This window comes from Bubalus bubalis, chromosome 4 (genome assembly GCF_019923935.1).
Source record: "Bubalus bubalis isolate 160015118507 breed Murrah chromosome 4, NDDB_SH_1, whole genome shotgun sequence".
Classification (NCBI taxonomy): domain Eukaryota; kingdom Metazoa; phylum Chordata; class Mammalia; order Artiodactyla; family Bovidae; genus Bubalus; species Bubalus bubalis.
The window spans coordinates 112567837-112591747 of NC_059160.1; the positions used below are offsets into that span (position 1 = coordinate 112567837).

The 23911-nt window shown below is 37.1% G+C and overlaps 1 protein-coding gene across 10 annotated transcripts in view; it reads right to left on the bottom strand.

Annotated features, from left to right (window-relative positions):
- NAV3 (neuron navigator 3) overlaps positions 1–23911 on the bottom strand; it is a 908237-nt gene that overhangs the window by 272013 nt on the left and 612313 nt on the right. For 9 of the 10 annotated variants that reach the window (XM_044941915.2, XM_044941916.2, XM_044941918.2 and 6 more), the window contains 2 exons: positions 2150–2267; positions 1436–1488 (listed from right to left, as the gene is read on the bottom strand). In XM_044941915.2, coding sequence (XP_044797850.2) covers positions 1436–1488; positions 2150–2267 — 171 coding nt within the window. Of the gene's footprint in view, positions 1–1435; positions 1489–2149; positions 2268–2433; positions 2590–23911 lie in introns of those variants that run through there. The other variant, XM_044941917.2, reaches the window with a different exon arrangement.

Here is a 23911-nt window from a genome sequence, read left to right on the forward strand (position 1 = left end):
GATATTCAGGGACTATAGTGCTTTTATAAGAAACCTTACAAAGTTTTTAACAGGTATTAATTAATGAATGTGCCCTTTATAAAGTTTGTAGCAGTACTATTCTGCATTTCCATATCAGTTTAGGTAGTAAAGACTGTCCACAGTTATATGTTATTGTCATATCATAATTAGGGTTCATTTTACAGATGAGAAAGCAGAGGGTCAGAGAAGTTACATGTCTTTGCCAACATCAAGGAGCTTTCACTGGAGCAGGGCCCAAAGGTATTATAATCGCTTCCAGGAAAACTTCAGGAAACAACCATAATTAATTTTTATAGAGTCATCTTTGTGCCCAGAGTAATTAGATCAGGAACTTTCCCTAAAACTAAAGTGTTTTACAGAGAATCTTTCTTTATAGTGACTTTTTCTTCACAACAGCGACAGAGAGTTCACGACACTGTAATAGGTCCTTAGAGTGCTTAAACACACACACACACCAGACATGCTAGTTAATCACTCTTTAAAACTAAATTATTTTTTTTATTATTTTGGATTTCAGTTTTCTGACATTACCGATACCAGGTCAGCAGGTCAAAAAGTTTATCATTTCTTTTCATTCTTCGTATTGCTGTCAATTAAGAAATCATTATTTTTATTTTAAATGTCTATTCTATGCTAAAAAGAGTTTTGGAAAAACCTCATCTTCTGAATTTTGGCTGTCACTCCTAATTATATCTGCTGACATAACTTCAACTAAGGCATTTTGGCTTCAGGTTGTCCTATAAAATTAAGTTGTGGTTATTTAATTAATAAAGGGGTGGGCTTCTAATCTCAGCAGTTTATCAATCTATTGTTTTATTACAAAACTCTACCCTTTACCAACTAGTAAAGATAAGAGAGGGCTGGGTGAGATACAGATCTCTAGATCGGCTACTTTCTGGAAAAAGCTATGAATCATATCCCCTAGTTAGTCCCTGCTCAGCAAAACCAGCAGCCTGCCTTTATAGAGTCATTTCCAAAAGTGCTGAAGAGTCCATATGTTTATACTGGACTTTGTTATGAGCAAAGAAAATACTATTTATATATTTTTAAAATGCACATGACAACTTTTGTTCTTCAAATCAGTTGTTCAGACAAAGAGGCTCCCCTCAAAACTGGAAATGGGATTTCCTGCCACTAGTGAAATTATTCAGACACCAGAACACAAAAAAATTTCAAGGATCTGATAAAACACCTGGAGACTGTTTTTTCAAAAGTCATACATATTCAAACATACTGATGCTATCACTTTTTCCTAAATTGCACCCAAAGAGATATACATACATGATAGAATACAATCAAATGGTTTCTTGAATAAGCAGGAACATATGCAAAAGAAATTTCTAGTCCATTTATAAATGCAGTTAACTCTGGAAGTGAAGACAGGCATTAAATTTAGAATAAACATGATTCTTACCATCTGAGACTGACTCCTAGGACATCCATTGATATCTTCAACTTTTTCATTTGCTAAAGCCAAGAAATAAAATAAAGGAGAGAAAAAAAGAACGACATGCTTAAGCCATGAAGTGAAACACACACACAAGAGACTAAGAAAAAAAAAAGGAAAAAAAAAAAAAAAAAAACAAAAAAACACAAGCAAAACGCTGCTGCTACATTCACTTTGTCTCCTAAGCTGTGTACAGGACACACTTGTTAGCAGCCGCCAAGTCCATATGCAGGAATCAGGCAAATTAAAAAAAAAAAAAAAAAAGTGACTGAGAAGGAAGTTGCCGCTAATTCCTCAGCTTGTGCCAAATGACTGCTGACATGAAACCTTTCACAATTGTCCCTGCTGGATCAGGATACAGTTTCAAGGAATCTCAGAGTGTATGAGTTGCTCCAGCTAACAAAAAGCACACATGGGAGACATATGGTTTAATGAAGCGTTCATTTCTGACAATTCAGTGTATGTAAAGATACAGCTCTAGCCATTTACAAGTATGGCCAAACTGCCTTTTTCAAACATCCTCACATAAACATTTTAATTAAATCACAGGGAGAGCTACATTAATCTCACAGACACATGGACCAAGTTTCTAAGCATTCGACTTAAATTGTATTTTACCCAAAGTAGGTGGGGGCAGAGACTTTCAAGTTTTGTTTTGTTTTTCCAGAGGGTAGGTCTTACCAATGATCTGGATGATTTCTGCTAGCAGTACTCCATCTGCAATGTCTTGCTGCAAATCCTTGATCAGCCGCTTGTGGCCCGATTTTGCTAGGTAGTGGTTGGCCCAGTCTGTGTAAATCTGTTGAACAGAGGGAGGGAAGAAGTGAGATGAGATGAGGGAAAAGAGAGGCAATAAAAATGCTCAAGACAAATGTTGGATACAGAGGGATGTTATTCTAGATCACATTCCAGCTTAAGAAGTCATAGCTCAAAAGGAAATAGTTGTAAAATAACTTTTAAGTTACTCTTTTTCAAAACCAGGGACTAGTCACTTGTGACAGAGCAAAACTCCCTTCCTGGACGACTGCTGAGGAAGCTCCTGTTCGCAAATCAGTTTCAGTTTGTACTCTCTTGCCTCTGGTTCCATCATACTGAAAATAATCCTGTCTGTCCTTGTAAAAGGAAGCCACCTGGATTGACTTACACAGGAATCTCACTATAAAAACGTGTGTTTCTCTGAGCAGACTTTATTAAATCTGTCATGTGAGATACTACATGTGATAATATTTTGGCATCATTTTATGAAATAATTGCAGATGCCTAAGCTGTTTTATTTGAATTGTCAAATCCCATTTCAGCTTCTTGTAATGTGTTTTTATAAGAGAATAGAGGAAGTTTAAATGCAGCTATTATATAGAAATTGTAATTAATATAGAATTGAGGTACAGATTATGAACTCTAAGCTTGGTTATCTATATAAAGAGAGGTGTCTCTCCAATAACAGATTATGATAGAGGAAAAAATTGAAACTGTTCAAAAACTTCACAAAAATAATAAAATGTTACTAATCTTTCAAATGTTATAGGCACTTACTGATGTAATATAATCTAATTATAGGGATAAAACTTCAGTTTCATAAGAGGCTCACATGGACATATTAGTACACTTATAAGGCAGACCATAACATGATGTGATAGAAGAATGAAAACTTGAAATAAGAATAGAGGAGGACAAATAACCGAGAAATATAAAACTGTGTTATAGAAGAAGCACTGGAAGTAGAACTGGAAACATAAAAGAACCTGAAGAGAGGAAGTGAAGGGAAGGGCTTTCCCCCAGAGGGTACAAGACACAGAGAGGCACAGGAGCAAAGGAATCAAGTGCACAGCTGAAAATCACGTAATTAAGGCAGGATGCCTGAAATTAGGACAAATCAGACTGGAAAGGTAAGTTGTGCCTTGTGGTCACGAGCACTGAGACCCAAGCAAACTGCAAAAAAAGAAAAAAAAATTTCTAACAAAATTAATACACGTTTTTATAAAAATAAAATAAAACAGAAGTGTAAAAACTGGACAAATAAAAGTTTTCCACAACTTGCAACCCCACCCACTTTTGAATAACTTGATATGAATAGTTCTAGAATTTTTTCTACACCCACACACTTCACCACATGACTTCATATTACACACCATATACACACACTCATGACAGAATGCGTAACCAAATGTAGCTCAGTTTTACCTACCACTCTGCATTTTCAGCTTTTCATGTAACAATATTTTAATAATACTTCTAAAACCTTTTTACAAAAATTTATCACTATTTTTGATGTTATGTTATACATAGTATCAATCCCTCCTAACAAAAGATACTTATTGTGTTTAAAAATATTTCTATTGCTTCTAAATTTGTAAGAGACATCTTACAAATGTGTCTTGGCATATACCTATACTAGTATTTTTTACAGGACCAAAATCTAAAAATGGGGCTTCCAAGTGCTTTATAATGGATCCTAGGTATAAACATTTCAAAATATAACACAAAAGAAAATGTGTTTATTTTAGAAAATATAAGGTGGCATCTTAATGCATATGTACTGGTAGAATGTGTTCTGAAAGATATCAGTAATTTAAGGTATATCCTACTGCGTAAGAAAAACATATATAATGGCAACACTACATCTTCTTTCTTCACATTCATTATCTTCTTTATACTAAAGATCATTAAAGTGTAAGAAAAATCACTTGCACAACCGTCTCCTTAATTAGAAAACAAGCACAATTTCTAGATTGACATTTTTATTTGTTGATCATCTTCCTCAATTAAGATTTTACTCTACTTGTGTTATGGCAAAATTTTAATTTTATAAGATTTACACTGTTCATAATCTTAAAAAATTGAGCGCTTTCCCTTCACCTACACATCAATCAAACAATAGCATTAATCACCTGGTGTCTAGTAGAAACTTCAGTGTGAGCCAGACTTTATTTGTGCCTATGCCCGAGGCAGTGAGTTATTTATAAGGACCAGTTAACTGACTCTAAAGGATCCACAATGATGAAGAATATGAGTTCTGGACTCAAGCAGATATAGCTTGGAGGCCCAGCAGACTATTTGCTTCCCCCTGGGACCTTGAACAAATTACTTATATTTTCTAAACCTGATTCCTTATCTGCAAAATAAGGATGATATAATACTTACAGTATTATGTCAGGACTAATAAGATTGAACTTGTAAAGGACCTGTCACAGAGTTGATTCTGAAAAAAAGGCCTATTATTATTATTTTATGGCATCTAAATGTTATTTGCTATGGTGGCTTTCCAACAAATATTTGTTGACGTTATCATTGCTCAAAGGTTAAAAAATGTGGAAGTATTGGCAGTCGAAGACTGGAGAAACCGTATTTCTTGCTTTCTTACACTAGTCACATCTCTGACTCCTGCTATCTAATTCACTGAGGCCACAGATCTGTCCCCCATCCAAACCCTGAGGAATGTGTCCAATTTTGAGGCTGCAATGTTCTCATCCAGACCTGCAGTGAATGCCTCCATCATTACACCACCGCCAACAAAGCTCATACTGCATGGATTATTTTTTATGAAGGCATTAAATTACAGAAATTATGCTTATTTAATATTTATTCAAATATATATAAAATGGAATGCATTAAAAGTAAAAACAATAATACTTTTATTCTCCGAATGCATGCTAACAGTGCCTTATCCTCTATCCAAAGCCCTCTGGGACGTAGGTGAGAAAACAGATGGGAAGTCAGCTGGTTGGCTTCAAGAACTTGTTGAGAAAGCCTCTGACTGAGCTCAAGAAACATTTTTTCACTTGGTCCAGGATTTCTTCTAGAGGAATCCCAAGCCCAAGTGCTTCAACTTGTCCAGCATCTCCAACATGTGAAACTTTGCTCAGACAATAACTCTGACTTAGCGGCAATCAGAAAAATATATTCAGACTAAATAAATGAACTTAAAAATTAGTTCCTGTGTATTTTACTTAGTCCTTCTAATAGACATGTGTAGAAGATACTTGATTCAAATAAATCAGTGTTTTCCAAAGCATTATAATATAGATGATGAAATATAAAACAATTACCTAGAAACTTCTATACATTTTAAATATTAAATATAAGCTTATAGTTTATCTTTAATAAATAAAAACTTAAATTTAAAAAAGTGGAAATAGGAAGTGTGTCTTTAAGAAGACAATCTTCAAGCAAAGGACACATGGTATATAAATGTGTTTGCTGCTGCTGCTAAGTCACATCAGTCGTGTCCGACTCTGTGCGACCCCATAGACGGCAGCCCACCAGGCTCCCCCGTCCCTGGCATTCTCCAGGCAAGAACACTGGAGTGGATTGCCATTTCCTTCTCCAATGCATGAAAGTGAAAAGTGAAAGTGAAGTCTCTCAGTCGTGTTGGACTCTTTGCGACCCCATGGACTGTAGCCCACCAGGCTCCTCCGTCCATGGGATTTTCCAGGCAAGAGTACTGGAGTGGGGTGCCATTGCCTTCTCTGATAAATGTGTTTAAAAATCATCAGTAAACTTACTGTAATAATCTGATGAGAGAAGATACTAACAACCTTGTCAACCATCATTAAAATCTGTTGTTCAAATAAATACAGAATTTATTTGAACAGAATGGTGAAATCATGACCAGATTTTGGATCCGAGCTCCAAAGTTGCCCTTGGTTAATTTCCACTAAAATAATCACATTATTTAACCTTTTAACCTCAGTTGAATGAGTAAAATGTGTGGTAACATATTTTGTAGGATTATACTACAAATTAGAGGGTTAGTTTGTGTGTGTGTGAAGAAACCGATATAATTGAAAATAACATCAAATTACTCATAAATCAATATTTTGTATTTTCTATAGCAGGATCACTGAGTATTTAAGTCATCAAGGTTCTGACCAAAACTTTAAATAGCATTTACCTTTAAGCATCTTAAGCCAACTTTCCTCAACCATTTTAACTGCAATGTTATGAATATAAATGTCATCTCATGTAGTAATTATATTTCAGTTAATTCAGAAGAATTAATGAGATTACAGTTACCAAAGTGCTACTTAGAAACTCTAGCACATTTGTATGTCTAATTATTCATTCACAGTAAGTTAAAATAATAGAATTAAATGCACCATGGCATATTTTATACTTTGTATTTATCAGCATGTGTTTTAGGGCCTGTACGCAACAGCAGGTATTCTTTAAGGAACAATCTACAGGGCTGAAATTTCTGCTCCACCATTTAATATCCATGTGGATACTGACTGAACATTTACTTTCTCTCAGTATCAGATTTTTCTCACCTATAAAATGGTAATAATAGTATTATCTACTAATGGAATTATTGTGAGGATTGAATAAATTTATACTCTTGGAACATGGCCTTTCACTTACTAAATATGTGTTAAAAGTCATATAGTGTGAGTAGTTCATGTTTCAATATAAAATACATTTATGTTAATTGTAATTAGTTTATTAACATAAATCATCAGTATCACTGTCAAATCCTTAAATATTAGCTGTCTACCCAAATGTAGATGACCTAACTAATGAAGGAAAATTGCTGCAAGTTATAATAATCTCTTAAGTATTGATCCTATAATTTTTCTTTTATAGTATTCTCTTCAGCAGCACATACACTAAAATATTTCTTTTACAATGCTTGTTTTTAAATTATAAAACAATAGGGTCAGAGAGAAGGCAATATTCCTGATTTCAAGCCATACTATAAAGCGATGGTCATCAAAAGAATATGATAGGGGCACAAAAACCAATAAATAGACCAATGGAACAAAAGTGAAAACCCAAAAATAACCCAAGAATATACAGTCAAGTAACATTTGACAAAAGGACTAAGAACACTCAATGGAGAAAAGGCAGTTAGTTCAGTAAATGGTGCTGAGATAATTAGATACTCACACGTGAAAGAATGAAACCGCACCCATGTCTTATGCCACTTTACAAAAATTAACTCAAAATGGACTAAGCCTTGAAACCATGAAACTCCTAGAAATAAACACAGGAATCAATTCTTTGACATGGGTCTTGGGAATGAATTTTTGAATATGACATGTAAGGCTCAAAAAATAAAATTAAAAAAAGAACAAATGGGACTGTACCAAACTAAAAAGCTTTGACACAGCAAAAGAAACTATCAATAAAGCGAATAGACTACCCATAAAATGGGAAAAATATTTGCAAACTACTCATGCAATGATGGAATTAATATCTAAAATACATTTTTAAAAATCATATAACACAAAAGGAAAAAATACAAATAATCCAATTTAAAATAGGCAAAAGATCTGAATAGACATTTCTCTAAAGAAAATATACAGAAAGCCAACAGGTATGAGGAAAGATGTTCAGTATCACCAATCATTAGGGAAATGCAAATTAAAATCAAAATGTGATATTACCTCATGCCTGTTAGAATGGCTGTTATCAAAAAGATGAGATAAGAAACGCTGGTGTGAATATGGAGAAAAGGCTTCCTCCTCCCTGCTTTTTTCTTTTTACTCTATGTGAGCAGATGGATGTTGCTGAACCTACTGTAGTAATAATTTCACAGTATATGTAAACCAAAGGCTTCCCAGGTAGTGTTAGTGGTAAAGAACTCGCTTGCCAATGCAGGAGACATGGGTTCGATCCTTGGGTTGGGAAGATACCCTGGAGGAGCAGGAGATGGCAACCCACCCAGTATTCTTGTGTGGAGAACCCCATGGACAGAGGAGCCTGGAAGGCTAGTCCATAGAGTCGCACAGAGTCGGACACGACTGTAGCTACTTAGCACACACACTGGCATATATAACCAAACTCTCAGGCTGTATGCCTTAGACTTATAGAGTGATATATATCAATTATTTCTCAACAAAACTGCAAATGGATAAATAAATATGGCAAAACACACAAAACAAACAAAAATAGAAGACAATACATAGATACCACATTGCTTTTGTTCTGTTCCAGTAAAACAACATCACAGGTTCTACTTTGATTCTCCATGGAGTCTTAAACTTTTGCTCATGATGACTTCTTTTTAACTACTGACAACATAATGTACTGCTGTTGTGTATCACAGCAATCTATTCCTGAATTTTTTAACCATAATTTTAGAATTTGATGAGTGTATTTTAAGTAATCTGACAGTTAAATTAAATTATTATGACTTTTTATTATTGCATATACTGCACAGAGGTACACACATGTGTCAGTGAGAGACAATAATTTATTTATAATGAGTGCTAAATGATCAAAAGAATGTAGAGAAGTAGGTTGGGAAAGACAGATTCTTTAGTCAAGAATCTATTTTAATAGAAATACACTAACCTATAACCTAAAGTTCTGAATATTCATTGGAAGGACTGATGCTGAAGCTGAAACTCCAATACTTTGGTCACCTGATGTGAAGAACTGACTCTCTGGAAAAGATCCTGATGCTGGGAAAGATCAAAGGCAGGAGGAGAAGGGGACAACTGAGAATGAGATGGTTTGATGGCATCACTGACTAAATGGACATGAGTTTGAGTAAACTCCAGGAGTTGGTGATGGGCAGGGAAGCTTGGCATGCTGCAGTCCATGGGGTCACAAAGAGTCAGTCACAACTGAGTGACTGAACTGATAACTTAATTAGAAAATATTATAGATGAAGTCTGATAATTTTTAAATATTAGTCGAGACAGTTTTAACCCTGCATTTACTTATACCATTAGTGTCTCCCCAACATTCAAGGAGTAGTGACATTCTCATAAGCACTACTCTCCAGTTTCTACAAATCACTGCCTTTCAGAAAGCAAATAGGCGCCTCTAAATCCACAGCAGACAGAAATCATTTTGAAACTCAAGAATTTCCGTGGCAATAAGAGGCTTCTGCATTATATAAATCAGCAAAGTACCAAGCACGTAAAAGATAAGCCATAAATGGTGGACTAGGGAAGTATTTTTCCCGGAAAGAGAACTCGTGCTGGCAAGATGACTGGAAGAAACGAAAGGTGCTAAGATGTGGCCTAACAGGCCACTTGTCTGGGTAGAATTTCACAGTCACATGTGGACCCAAGAAGGACTCACAAAGCATAACATGTACCACAAGTTTGTGGGACAGCATCTGCTTTTTTGTTTTTGCTTTTTTCCAATTCCTGAAAACAACATGGAATTGTCTAAGGGAAAACCACTTATCCTAGAGAGTATTTGAAATCAGGACAGGAAGAATGCTGAGAGCGGACACATGAAAGGACAAAAAGGAAGGAAGATGTGATCACAGGTTATGGTCAGTACAGTCTGACAGGCATCGTAAGTTTCACCATTACCAGGCAGCAGCACTGAGGGGCACTGGTGTCCCAGAAGACGTGGCATCACAGAGCCATGGGAACAAGTAACCCTGGGCACCAGCCCTCCCCAGACCACCCTTCAGAAAGAAATGTGCACAGGGAAGGAGAAGACTCGGGAATCGACCGGGCCTCTTCTGGTAATACTGGGCTTTAAACTGGAAGTAACTTTGATTCGGGAAAAATCAATTTTCTCCTGCTGAATAGGAATAGAGATTTAAAAGCTACAATTTTATATGCCTCAGTATATGACTCAAAAATCTCTGAACAATAGGCAAACTTGGACAAAAGGATTAGAAAAATTACTAAGGATTTAAGATTTAAAACATGCTATTTTTAGTCTGCTTGGAATTTGATCCCAGTCTGGGTCTTCAGTTGTTACCACAGAACTGATAAGACCAATGATCCATGGAGGTCAATGTCATGGCTCTTGCAGACCTTCTAGAAATCTCAATGCTGAGGGCTATGAGTGAGTGTGCCTGCTCAGTCATGTCCGACTCTTTGTGACCCCAAGGACTCTAGCCCACCATGCTTCTCTGTCAACGGGATTTTCCAGCCAAGAATATTGGAGTGGGTTACCATTTCCCTCTCCAAAAGATCTTCCTGACCCAGGGACTGAACCCACATTTCTTGCGTCTCCTACATTGGAAGGTGGATTCTTTACCACTGCACCATCCTGAAAGTCCCAAAGAGATACTATTATAAAATGAACACATGCCTCTTGATGAGAGTGAAAATGGAGAGTGAAAAAGTTGGCGTGAAGCTCAACATTCAGAAAACGAAGATCATGGCATCTGGTCCCATCACTTCATGGGAAATAGATGGGGAAACAGTGTCAGACTTTATTTTTTGGGGGCTCCAAAATCACTGCAGATGGTGACTGCAGCCATGAAATTAAAAGACGCTTACTCCTTGGAAGGAAAGTTATGACCAACCTAGATAGCATATTCAAAAGCAGAGACATTACTTTGCCAACAAAGGTCCGTCTAGTCAAGGCTATGGTTTTTCCAGTGGTCATGGATGGGTGTGAGAGTTGGACTGTGAAGAAAGCTGAGCACCGAAGAATTGATGCTTTTGAACTGTGGTGTTGAAGAAGACTCTTGAGAGTCCCTTGGACTGCAAGGAGATCCAACCAGTCCATTCTAAAGGATATCAGCCCTGGGTGTTCTTTGGAAGGAATGATGCTAAAGCTGAAACTCCAGTACTTTGGCCACCTCATGTGACGAGTTGACTCATTGGAAAAGGCTCTGATGCTGGGAGGGATTTGGGGGCAGGAGGAAGAGGGGATGACAGAGGATGAGATGGCTGGATGGCATCACCGACTCGATGGACATGAGTTTGAGTGAACTCCAGGAGTTGGTGATGGACAGAGAGGCTTGGCATGCTGGGATTCATAAGGTTGCAAAGAGTCAGACACGACTGAGTGACTGAACTGAACTGAACTGAAGTGAATTTTGCTTATAGAATTAGCAAAGACTTAAACATGATAACATTTAGTGCTGGCAAGAGTGTGACAGGGCATTCTTATAAACTTCCAGATGAATGTAAGTTGACCAACTTTTCTGAAAAGCTACCTCCCAGATTCAGAAGTAGTGCCTCTCAGCATTTTTGAGGGGGAACTTCATTGCCACTATTTCTTTGATGAGTTAATTGTGTATTTGCCCATTTTTTATTCGGAGAAAGCAATGGCAACCCACTCCAGTACTCTTGCCTGGAAAATTCCATGGATGGAGGAGCCTGGTGGGCTATAGTCCATGGGGTCGCTAAGAGTTGGACACGACTGAGCGACTTCACTTTCACTTTTCACTTTCATGCATTGGAGAAGGAAATGGCAACCCACTCCAATATTCTTGCCTGGAGAATCCCAGGGACAGAGGAGCCTGTTAGGCTGCCGTCTATGAGGTCGCACAGAGTTGGACACGACTGATGTGACTTAGCAGCAGCAGCCAGTTTTTCTTAGGCTGGTCACTTCTTTAATCACTGATATGTGGGCCCTTGTATGACTGATTATTTAATTAGTTTTCCCTACTAGACTGACTTATTTAGTTTTGTTGACCTTATGTCCAAAGTGCCTATTGTATGCCTATTCCCTGGCATACAGTAGTCATTCAGTAAAAACTTGTTGAATAAATTAGTGAGTTGAATAGCAGTTACTTAATAAAAAATTGTTGAAGCACTTAAAAAATGAATATTAATGAATAAACAACCCAGCAAATCAGAAGAAGGTCTTTGAAATCAGGTGAATTCTAAAGTAAGCATAAAATAAATTCCAATAATTTCCTTTTACTGTTTTTTCTTTCTCACATCCAATCTCTAATCCAGTTCTGTTAACTCGATCTTCTTCATGCCTCTGACCCTTCAGCTCCATTGCTGATGTAATTGTTGTGGTTCAGCTTCTCATCATCTCTCACACAAATTACTTTAAAAGTCCTAGGAATTGTTTCTAAGTTAGGCAGGCTAAGTACTAAACTATTCTAAATACTATAGACAGGAACCGCTTTAAAGTGAAAAATTATTAAGTAATTTACCTTTACACCTAAAAATTACAGGATAGCTCCCACTTGATTTGAGAAGAAAAGTTTCCTTCTATAGCCAATTTACTCCAGTTTTTAAAAGCAACTTTGCTCAAAGAAAAATGGCAAAAAAGAAAAGATAAAAAAGAAGGCCAAAACTATGAAGGTTCTAGAAGAATGATGGAAGATTGAGGAATGCCATCCAAAAGGATGAGCTTTGACAAGCAGAGAGAAGGGAAAAGCATGTGCCATATATGTGATGAAAGACAGTGAAACATAGTAAGAGGCAGGGGTGTATTTCATATTCTGAATTCTGAATCCATTTGTTCAGAATAATTTCATTTGTTCAGAGCATGGGGAAGAGGCACATTGAAAAGCTAGAGAAAAGATAACAGGAATCAGATAAGGGTCCTGTGCAAAGAAGGCTATGTCAATACATTAGGTGAAAGCTTATTCTTATGCAGGAGACATAAAACTGACAGACATGACTGCATTTCTAAACTCTAGCTCTGGTACAGCTATGGAGGACCATTTGGAACAGAGAAAAACAATAAAGGGAGATTACTTAAGAGGATTTCACATGCTAGCAAGGTAATGCTCAAAATCCTTCAAGCTAGGTTTCAACAGTATGTGAACTGAGAACTTCCAGATGTACAACCTGTATTTAGAAAAGGCAGAGCAACCAGAGATCAAATTGCCAACATCCCTCTGATCACAGAAAAAGCAAGGGAATTCCAGAAAAAAAAAAAAAAATTGCTTCATTGACTATGCTAAATCCTTTCACTGTGGGGATCACAACAAACTGTGTAAATTACACAGAGATGGGAATACCAAACCACCTTACCTACCTCCTGAGAAACGTATGCAGGTCAAGAAGCAACAGAACTGAACGTGGAATAATGGACTGGTTCCAAATTGGGAAAGGAGTATGTCAAGGCTGTATATCGTTACCACGCCTATTTAAATTATATGCAGAGCACGTTATGAGAAATGCCAGGCTGGATGAAGCACAAGCTGGAATCAAGATTGCTGGGAGAAATATCAACAACCTCAGATAGGCAGATGATACCACTCTAATGGCACAAAAGGAAGAGAAACTAAAGAGCCTCTTATTGAGGGTGAAAGAGGAGAGTGAAAAAGCTGGCTTAAAACTCAACATTCATAAAACTAAAACCATAGCTTCCATTCCCATCACTACATGGCAAATAGATGGGGAAACAGTGAGAGACTTTATTTTCTTGGGCTCTAAAAGCACTGCAGACAGTGACTGCAGGCATGAAATTAAAAGACATTTGCTCCTTGGAAGAAAAGCTATGACAAACCTAGATAGCATATTAAAAAGCAGAGACATCACTTTGCTGACAAAGGTCCATACAGTCAAAGCTATGCTTTTTCCAGTAGTCATGTACAGATGTAGAGTTGGACCATAAAGAAGGCTGAGCACCGAAGAACTGATGCTTTCAAACTATAGGGCTGGAGAAGACTCTTGAGTGTCCCTTGGACAGCAAAGAGATCAGACCAGTCAATCCTAAAAGAAATCAACCTTGAATATTCATTGGAAGGACTGATGCTGAAGCTGAAACTCCATTACTCTGGGCACCTGATGCAAAGAACTGACTCCTTGGAAAAGACCCTAATGCTGGAAAGATTGAGTGCAAGACAAGAAGACGGTGACAGAGGATGAGATGGTTGGATGGCATCACCAACTTAACACACATGAGTTTGTGCAAACTCAGAGAGACAGTGAAGGACTAGGGAAGTCTGGTGTGTGTGTACAGTCTAATGGGTCGCAAAGAGCTGGACACGACTTAGCAACTGAACAGTAAGTTAAGATGTAAGATTCTTCTTTCTCATAGTGAAATAAATACTTCACCACCCTGGTATTTTCTAGAAACTCTACCTTAAAAGAGCAAGAGCAGAAACCAAAAACTCTAACTCCATGACTATAATACATGAACATGGAAAGCAGATGAAAGAGTGATACATGACTTAGCAAAGAGAAGTAAAGAAACATCAAACCCACAGGATCTGCAGAGGTAGATACCAAAGCAATGTAAGGAAGTTTTCCCATAGAACCCCAGAACAGCTCAGAAAGTGTGGGCAACAGACCAAATGGAAGCTGGGAGGAACCAGAGACAAGAGCATACTATCCAAAGCCTGGAAATACATACCAGAGAAATTCCAGACTGAGAGTTATCAGTCAGGCAGGAGGGTGGAAGCATAAGAATGAAAATGAGAGATAAATATTATGCATCATGAAGTTGAGACTCCAGCAACTGTCTTCCTCTATTGGCGTTCTTTCTCCTTCAGAAATGCAGGAGTATATTTTCCCCATCCTCATTCCAGCCTCATTCCAGAACTTTAAAGTCTTTCTCTGACAACAGTAGTTATCTCTAAGACCAAAGACAGCAAAATTTAAGATACCAGGTGAATCAACCAGCTGGCCAGTGGGGGACCTATAATTAATCCCAGAAGACATTAAGAAATGTGTGGACGTGTGAATACAGCTTTATAGTATCTCACACTTGGTACACACAGAGTTGAAGCTTACAATACATTTGGTAAAACTCTCTAAAATAAAATACAGACATCAGATGGGCAGATAAAAGAGTCAGAATAAAATACTGTAAAAGACAGGAGTAGACTAAAACTTCAAGGAAGTTATAATATTGGTATCTACCACTTAGTAGACACCCAGAAGAGTCTGGGTTTCAGTCTTTTGAGCCATCTGTATGCAATCCATATAGATGATATATATATATGATGTTTTCATTTTTATATTTTAAGAAAACATAAATATTTCTTAATTGTTTAAAATATCTGATTTTTGGCTGCAAAGAAGAAAATGCTTTAATGATGATTAGTACACTTCTGGTACATGTCACATATATTACTAATAATATATTCCATGTGAAGGGATTACCAGTCTTAAATAAACATGATTAAAATTCATACACATGCAAAAATATCACTTTCCATTATTACTGCACTTAGTGTTTCAAGTTCTTTGAGAGTTATTTCTTATATGAGACTACAGTACACCTCGACTACCTACTGACTTTTATTTTGAGCATAAGCCGAATGAACCAAATCATCATCAGTATTCTCAAATCTCACGCTTGCAACTCTATGGATCCCAGTGACATGTTTTTGGTATGAAGCTGTCAAATGCACCCCTTGACTAAGAAAAGTCTTAGTCTTGACTAAGTCTTAGTCTTAATCTCGACTTAGTCTTAGTCTAAGTCTTGACTAAGACTTAGTCAAGGGGTGCATTTTACTGAATTTACTGAAACAAATTATATTGATATTTTCATTTACAACTAGGTTCATCTGCTTAACTTTATACCACAAATTATTAGCTTGGAATCGAATTACCTCTCCTTATAGGCGTACCTCCAAGATACTGTGGGTTCCATTCTAGATTACATCAGTAAAGCAAGTGTCTCAACAAAGCAGGTCAGAGGAATTTTGTTATCCAGTGCATATAAAAGCTACATTTACACTATGCTGTAGTTTATTAAGTGCAATAGCCATTAAGTGGAAACAATTTACATAGCTTAAATTAAAAATACTTTATTGCTAAAAATTCTATCTGAGCCTTCAGTGAGTCACAATCTTTTTCAACAATAACATTGAAAAAAATCACTGATCACAGATTATCATAACAAATGTAGTAATAATGAAAAAGGCTAAAAGATTGCAAGAAATAACAAAATGTGACACAGATACATGAAGTGAAAAAATACTACTGGGAAAGCTTGATGCAGGGTTGTTACACACCTACAATTTATTAAAAAAACAATTATTGGTGAAGTGCAATAAAGTGAAACAGCAAAATAAGACCTGCCTCATTGATATTGGGAAAAAGAGAATCTCAGATGGGCAGGAACAGACAGAATGTAATGCAAAAGGAAAACCTAGTGACTTTCTAGCCACCCGGCTCCAAATCAGCATTTCCCACAATCTTGTGAAGGCTCCCTGGCATCCGTTTGAAGTCACGTGTCACTGATCCGTTTCAGCACTGCAAAGGCATTGATTGCTTTGGCTTTCGAGTCATACTTTCTCCTTCACTTAAGGTTTTAAGTGTGACCATCATCCTGGGCAATTTCCTCATGAGTGAGTAATCCATTAAACACTGCCAGAAATTAAATATATAAATAAGAAGCATCTACCGGGTACAGAAGAACTATATAAAAAAGATCTTCATGACCCAGATAACCATGATGGTGAGATCACTCACCTAGAGCCAGACATCCTGGAATGAGAAGCCAAGTAGGCCTTAGGAAGCATCACTACGAATAAAGCTAGTGGAGGTGATGGAATTCCAGTTCAGCTATCCTAAAAGATGATGCTGTGAAAGTTCTGCACTCAATATGCCAGCTAATTTGGAAAACTCAGCAGTGGCCACGAGATGGGAAAATGTCAGTTTTCATTCCAATCCCAAAGAAAGGCAATGACAAAGAATGCTCAAACTGCCACACAGTTGCACTTATCTCACAGTAGCAAAGTAATGCTCAAAATTCTCCAAGCCAGGCTTCAACAGTACATTAACTGTGAACTTCCAGATGTTCAAGCTGGATTTAGAAAAGGCAGAGGAACCAGAGGTCAAATTGCCAACATCCATTGGATCATCGAAAATGCAATGGAGTTCCAGAAAAAAATCTACTTCTGCTTATTGACTACGCCAAAGCCTTTGACCATGTGGATCACAAAAAAATAAAAAAAATAAAAAAATAAACTGTGGAAAATTCTTCAAGAGATGGGAATACCAGACCACCTGATGCCTCCTGTGAAATCTGTATGCAGGTCAAGAAGCAACAGCTAGAACTGGACATGGAACAAAAGACTGGTTGGAAACTGGGAAAGGAGTATTCCAAGGCTGTATACTGTCATCCTGTTTATTTAACATGCATGCAGAGTATATCATGAGAAACGCTGGGCTGGAAGAGGCACAAGCTGGAATCAAGATTGCTGGGAGAAATATCAATAACTTCAGATATGCAGGTGACACCACCCTCATGGCAGAAAGTGAAGAAGAACTAAAGAGTCTCTTGATGAAAGTGAAAGAGAAGAGTGAAAAAGTTGGCTTAAAACTCAACATTCAGAAAACTAAGATCATGGCATCTGGTCACATCACTTCATGGCAAATAGATGGGGAAAAAATGGAAACAGTGACAGACTTTATTTTGGGGGGCTCCAAAATCACTGCTGATGGTGACTACAGCCATGAAATTAAAATACACTTGCTCCTTGGAAGAAAACCTATGTCCCACCTAGATAGCATATTAAAAAGCAGAGACATTACTTTGCCAACAAAGACCTGTCTAGTCAAAGCTATGGTTTTTTCCAGTAGTCATGTATGGATGTGAGAGTTGGACTATAAAGAAGCCAAGAACTGAGGAATTGATGCTTTTGAATTGTGGTGTTGGAGAAGACTTTTGAGAGTCCCTTGGACTGCAAAGAGATCCAACCAGTCCATCCTAAAGGAAATCAGTCCTGCATATACAATGGAAGGACTGTTGCTGAAGCTGAAACTTCAATACTTTGGCCACTTGATGTGAAGAATTGACTCACTGGAAAAGTTCTTGATGCTAAGAAAGATTGAAGGTGGGAGGAGAAGGGAATGACAGAGGATGAGATGGTTGGTTGGCATCACTGACTCAAAGGACATGAGTTTGAGTAAGCTCTGGGAGTTGGTGATGGACAGGGAGGCCTGGCGTGCTGCAGTCCATGGGGTCGCAGAGTCTGATACGACTGAGCGACTGAACTGAACTGAACTGACTCTGTTTTAAATTCACAGTGTTTTTTTATTTAATGATCTTTTCTTCCATAGAAAATATGACATCTTGTACGTTTTTTTTAAAAAAAGGAGTTGGATAGTATAATCATACAGTGTAATTCTGGTACTAATTTTTTTTTTTCACTTAATTTCAGTTGTATTTCCAGAGTTACCAGCAGCATGACTAAAAAAAGGGCTTTACAGTATTCTTTCTCCAAGATGTAGTATCTACTAATAATATTGTTGAGAGTAAGGCACTGTTTGTACATGTTAAATGGTTTCACTAATCAATCCTCAAAGCTCCCTAACAGGAAGATAATATTATCCCATTGCAGACATGAGGATCTTGAAACAGCTAGGTAAAGTATTTTCCCCAGGTCTCAAGAGTAAGGGTGCCAAATAATGCAGATATTCTGTCTCATAATCTGTACTCTTAGCCCACACAAAAGGAAATATCTCAGTTACGAGCTTTCCTAATTCCGGCCTCCTATAGTTATTTCTACTGCATGTGCCATGCATCTCAAAATATGAGGAAAAATCTCCTTTATTTGACTGCTACAACATCTGGCATTTATAGAATGCTCTATGGGGAATCCTAACAGCTTGCAAAATTCTAATAACCCAGGTGGCAACATGCGCTAAAATCTGCATATTAGAACCAGTTAAGAGAACTTTTAGTTCCCATAGTTTTCTAGGGGAAAAAAAAAAAATTATACTTGAAATTCTCTTACCTTCTTTTTATCTCAGTCTAATAATTGATGCAATTTAAATTCAAGGTAAATATTAGCAACCAGCCTTCAAAGACCAAATAAAATGGCAGAAAAATATGTGTAAGAAAATCATATTAATGAAACACAAAATTAAAAGAGCACAAATCTCTATTAGTCTTAGCAAGTCACAGTTTCTAGGCTTCTGACCTGGATATTTCTCTTCATGTACCTATAATTATCCGTGAAGGATTGACTGATAGAAATATTAAACATAGCCCACTAATGCTCAAAGTGCTATGATCCCTATGCCAACATTCTCAGGGTTATCTAGGAATTTGCTAGAAGTGAAAATTATCAGTTGTCACTGGAGAGCCACTAACTCACAACTCTGAAGGTAAAGCCTGTAATCTGCATTTTAACAAACCCCTCAGGTGATTTTTATGTATGCTAACATTTGAGAACCACTGGCATAGAAAATGATGTACACAGATAAAAATGATTTTATTTCTAATACTTTAAACCATGTTTTAATGTGAAGAGAATGTCATTTCTTTCTAAGTAAATTAAAAATAACAAAAGACTTATGGCTTATATGGTATTTTCCCTTAGCTCCTGAACTACTTCTGCCCTTAGCTCCTAAACTACTTCTGCTACCAAAGCAACAATAACAACCACAAAAACCTCACAATGAGCCCAGAAAATACTGACTGTAAATGCTCTTTGCAAACCATTCAATTCTATATTAAAATTTTTACATTTTTAGTAATAAAGGTAGGCATCTATTTCAAAGTTTTTTTTCAAGATTAAAAAAAAATTATTTAGAAGAAAATGAACAAGAGGTGGTTTGTATTTACTTAGACTAAAAACATAAACTTGGAATCTGAAAGAGACACTCCCTGCTGTGCTAAAAACCTGCAATGAAAAGTAATGGAAATAAAAGTGCATCACCCCAGGGTCCCTAATACAGCCTTTCAGTCACCGCTAGTCTGTAGGAGTGAAATTCCTGGGGGGAAAAAGAGACTTTTGAAAATATTTTTGTTTTGTGCCATTTTGTTTTTTGTTATTATCACATTAATTCTAAGCCAACACAACACTATTTGGAAGATTTGGGGGCATATGCTATTTTCATAAATATGTGACAATTTTGAAACTATAATCAATTACAATAGCATATACATATATTTGTGTATATATGTGACACATGGTGCGATCTCTCATGTAGTCTGCTGTTTGCTAAGGACACTGCGATAGATTCAGTTTATATTCCAATCAGACAGAATTACTTACTGGCTTCCTGCAGGTGGTTTCTCTCCAGTGACATGCTATAGCTCCGAATCACCACGGGTAGGGGCTAGAGCCACATAACTCCAAGACCATCAGCCCCGTACAGCCACCATACAGCTTTGTCACACTGCAGAGTACCTGCTCACATCCTGGGACAGCCACACTAGTGGTCTGTTGACCCCCAAGAGAACCTCTCAAGGTTTTAGAAGCTATCACATTAACAGTCACCACAAACATCTCCAAATTTCATTAAGAAATCCTTTCATTTTCCATGTACCCAACAGCTAGGTTGCTAAGGATTCAATTTAAATCCCTTACAAATTATTGCAATACATTAAGTAAAATGGAAAAAGAACACCAAATAGGCATACTGCTCATTATCTGAATTCACACTGTATTTATATATGAATGCAAGGTAGCAAATAGAAACCAAAGATTCTAATTTGGCCAATATTTCAAGTTCAAGCCTCCAAACCAAATTTTACAATCTGTTTCCTTATGAACCCATTCCAGTGACTGAAGCTGTTCCCCACGAGGTATGTGAAACATGGTCTAGGTCATTCACTCCACATGGATGGACTCAGGAAGCAAAACTTCTCACTAAGCAGAGAAGCTGATCTCAGTTGATGTTGTTTTCTAACTCCCAAACCCTCTGAGAAAAAAAATAAAATTTTTGAAGGGTTTCAGAAGTGGAGCCTGGAGTCAGAAATTCTGGGCTTGTTTCCCAGTCCCACCACTTACTACTGGATCTTGAGTTTCCTCCTCTTTAATGTGGGGATCATATCCTTATCTACCCTGCCTATCTCAGAGGATTATTGTGAGGATTAACCGTAATAGAAAACATTTGGAAAAGCAAAATATATTATCCAAAAATAAGGCATCATTATTATAAGCCATGAAACATGTTACCCATGAATTACATTTAAAAACATATCCCCCCAAAACAAACATACAACCATTTCAAAGAACTATTGTGCATGTCTATGGAGGTCAACTATGTTTTAGTTTTTAACTGCATTAATGAGACACAGAACCTAATTTATTTCCACAAAATATCCTTAACTCAATTTTTTTCTTTGTCCATATCTGATGTATTTCCTAGTCTCTTCCAAAAAAGGTCACACATCAGCTGTGTATGCTGACAATGGATGATTTTTATGCAGAGCTGACCCAAGCAAGGATGCCCTTCCAGCTGCTCCCCGATTAGAAGTGCCCCCACTCCCACCTCTTGTCAGAGAATCTATTACCCTTTAGCTACTGTTCACCAAAATTGGTTTTGCAGCTTCCATGGATAAGATCTCTTCTAGCAAGCAGCTTCTCACACAGAAACCCCACTTGCAGCTCTCCTCTCCTTGGATTTAGGTAGAAAAATGTGGACTAGTTTTTAACCAATGGGATGTGAACTGAAGTAATATTTATCTCTTCCAAGCCTGGCTTATAAAAACATCCCATACCCTGTTCTCTATCCTTTTTTTGGCCCTCAAGGCAGCTAGAAGCTCATATCTAGGTGGGACATGGAAGCCACATGACGAAAATGGCAGAGCTACAATTAGTATTAGTTCTTGAGAGTCCAAAACAGAATATCCTGACTCCACATCCAACAAGCAGAAAACATCTTGGATAGCAGGAGTGAGAAAGAAATACATACCATGCTAAGCTACTGGAATTAGGTGCTTGTTAGAGACTGGTGTTAATTTAAATTAAATCTCCTTACAGTGAAAGATTCATCATAGAAGAGCTCCCATGCATCCCAGAATTTGATGATGAGGTCAACAGAGGGACACAGGAAATATTCCTATTCTATTTTCTCTTCCAGAGACCATTGCCCTGTACCCACAGTTCTTATCAAGGACTTTCTCCTCTTGATAATCTTTTCATTAATTCATGTCATATGTATCATCTGAACACTTATCACTCCATCACTAGGAATACTTATCTCTTCCTTATGAAGCTCTGAGCTTGGACCCTCAGCAATTCCATTCAACTTGTTGCTACTGGTCCTGGGGTGGGAATATGGGCAGAGATTGGTCAAACTTCCATACCTGATATCCTCAGAAGTTGGTATAACCATTTTTTGTGCACGTGTGCTTTTTTTTTTTTTTTTTAATAAACGGGCTTCCCAGGTAGTTCAGTGATAAAGAAACCTCCTGCAATGCAAGAGACTCAGGTTTATTCCTGCTTCAGGAAGATCCCCTGGAGAAAGAAATGGTGAGCCACTCCAGTATTCTTGCTTGGGAAATCCCATGGACAGAGGAGCCTGTTAGGCTATAGTCCACGGGGTCACAAGAGATGGACATGACTTAGTGACTCAACAACAACAACAACAAAATTAAAAACTGAACTATTAAATACATGTAAAATCCTTATTTTGTTTACAATTTACAAATGGTTCATGTCATTTCTTCCTCACAATACTCTTTTGAGTTGAACAAAGTAGCTGTTATGGAATTCCCAGGTGGCACTAGTGGGAAAGAATCTGCCTGCCAATGCAGACTTCCTTGGGTCTGGAAGATTCCCTGGAGAAAGGCATGGCAACCCATTCCAGTATTCTTGCCTGGAGAATTCCACAGACATAGGAGCCTGTGGCTATGGGCCATAGGTTCACAACGAGTGGGACACAACTGAAGTGTCTTAGCAGCAGCATCTGCAGCAGGTATTAAAATCATGGTCCTACTTTACAGACCTATGGAAGGGGTAATACAGTTTTAGGAGGGCTGTTTGGAAAACTTACCCATCATTTATAACACTGTTTCTATGGCAATGGTGGTTCCAAATGTCAATAAAATGTGTTTTTAAAAATCTGGAAGATGATCAATTTCTAAATTCTTCACTGCTTCCTGTCTATTTTAGTATTGATATGTGTGTGCTTGGGACATTAAATTCAATGGCTTATAAACTCTGTTTAAAAAATAAGCATTGGTTTTTAAAATTCAGAATTCTTTACTATCATAATTAGGTGGTAGAATGCTAGAATAGTAGAAAGTCTTTTTTTTTTTTTTTAATATTTCTCAAATTGGCTTTAGGTTTGCCATACACCACTGTAACATTCTGTACTTTTTTTTTTTCATATGCATTGTGTGCCAAGAAAATGTCACATATATTATGAAAAGGGAGAAGAATCAAATCAACAGAATTAGAAATGAAAATGGAGAAATCACAACAAAAAACATAGTAATACAAAGGATCATACGAGACTACTATCAGCAACTATATGCCAATAAAATGGACAACTTGGAAGAAATGGACAAATTCTTAGAAAAGTATAACCTTCCAAAACTGAACCAGGAAAAAATAGAAAATCTTAACAGATCTATCACAAGCATGGAAATCAAAACTGAAATCAGAAATCTTCCAACAAACAAAAGTCCAGGACCAGATGGCTTCACAGGTGAATTCTACCAAAAATTTAGAGAAGAGCTAACACCTATCCTACTCAAACTCTTACAGAAAATTGCATAAGGAGGTAAACTGCCAAACCATTCTATGAAGCCACCACCACCCTAATACCAAAACCAGGTAAAGATGTCACAGAAAAAGAAAACTACAGGCTAATATCACTGATGAATATAGATGCAAAAATCCTCAACAAAATTCTAGCAAACAGAATCCAACTACATATTAAAAAGATCATACATCATGACCAAGTGGCCTTTACCCCAGGGATGCAAGGATTCTTCAACATTTGCAAACTAATCAGTGTGATATACCGCATTAACAAATTGAAAGATAAAAACCATATGATTATCTTAATAGATTCAGAGAAAGTCTTTGACAAAATTCAACAAAACATTTATGAAAAAAACCCTCCAGAAAGCAGGAATAGAAGGAACATACCCCAACATAATAAAAGCCATACACAACAAACATTA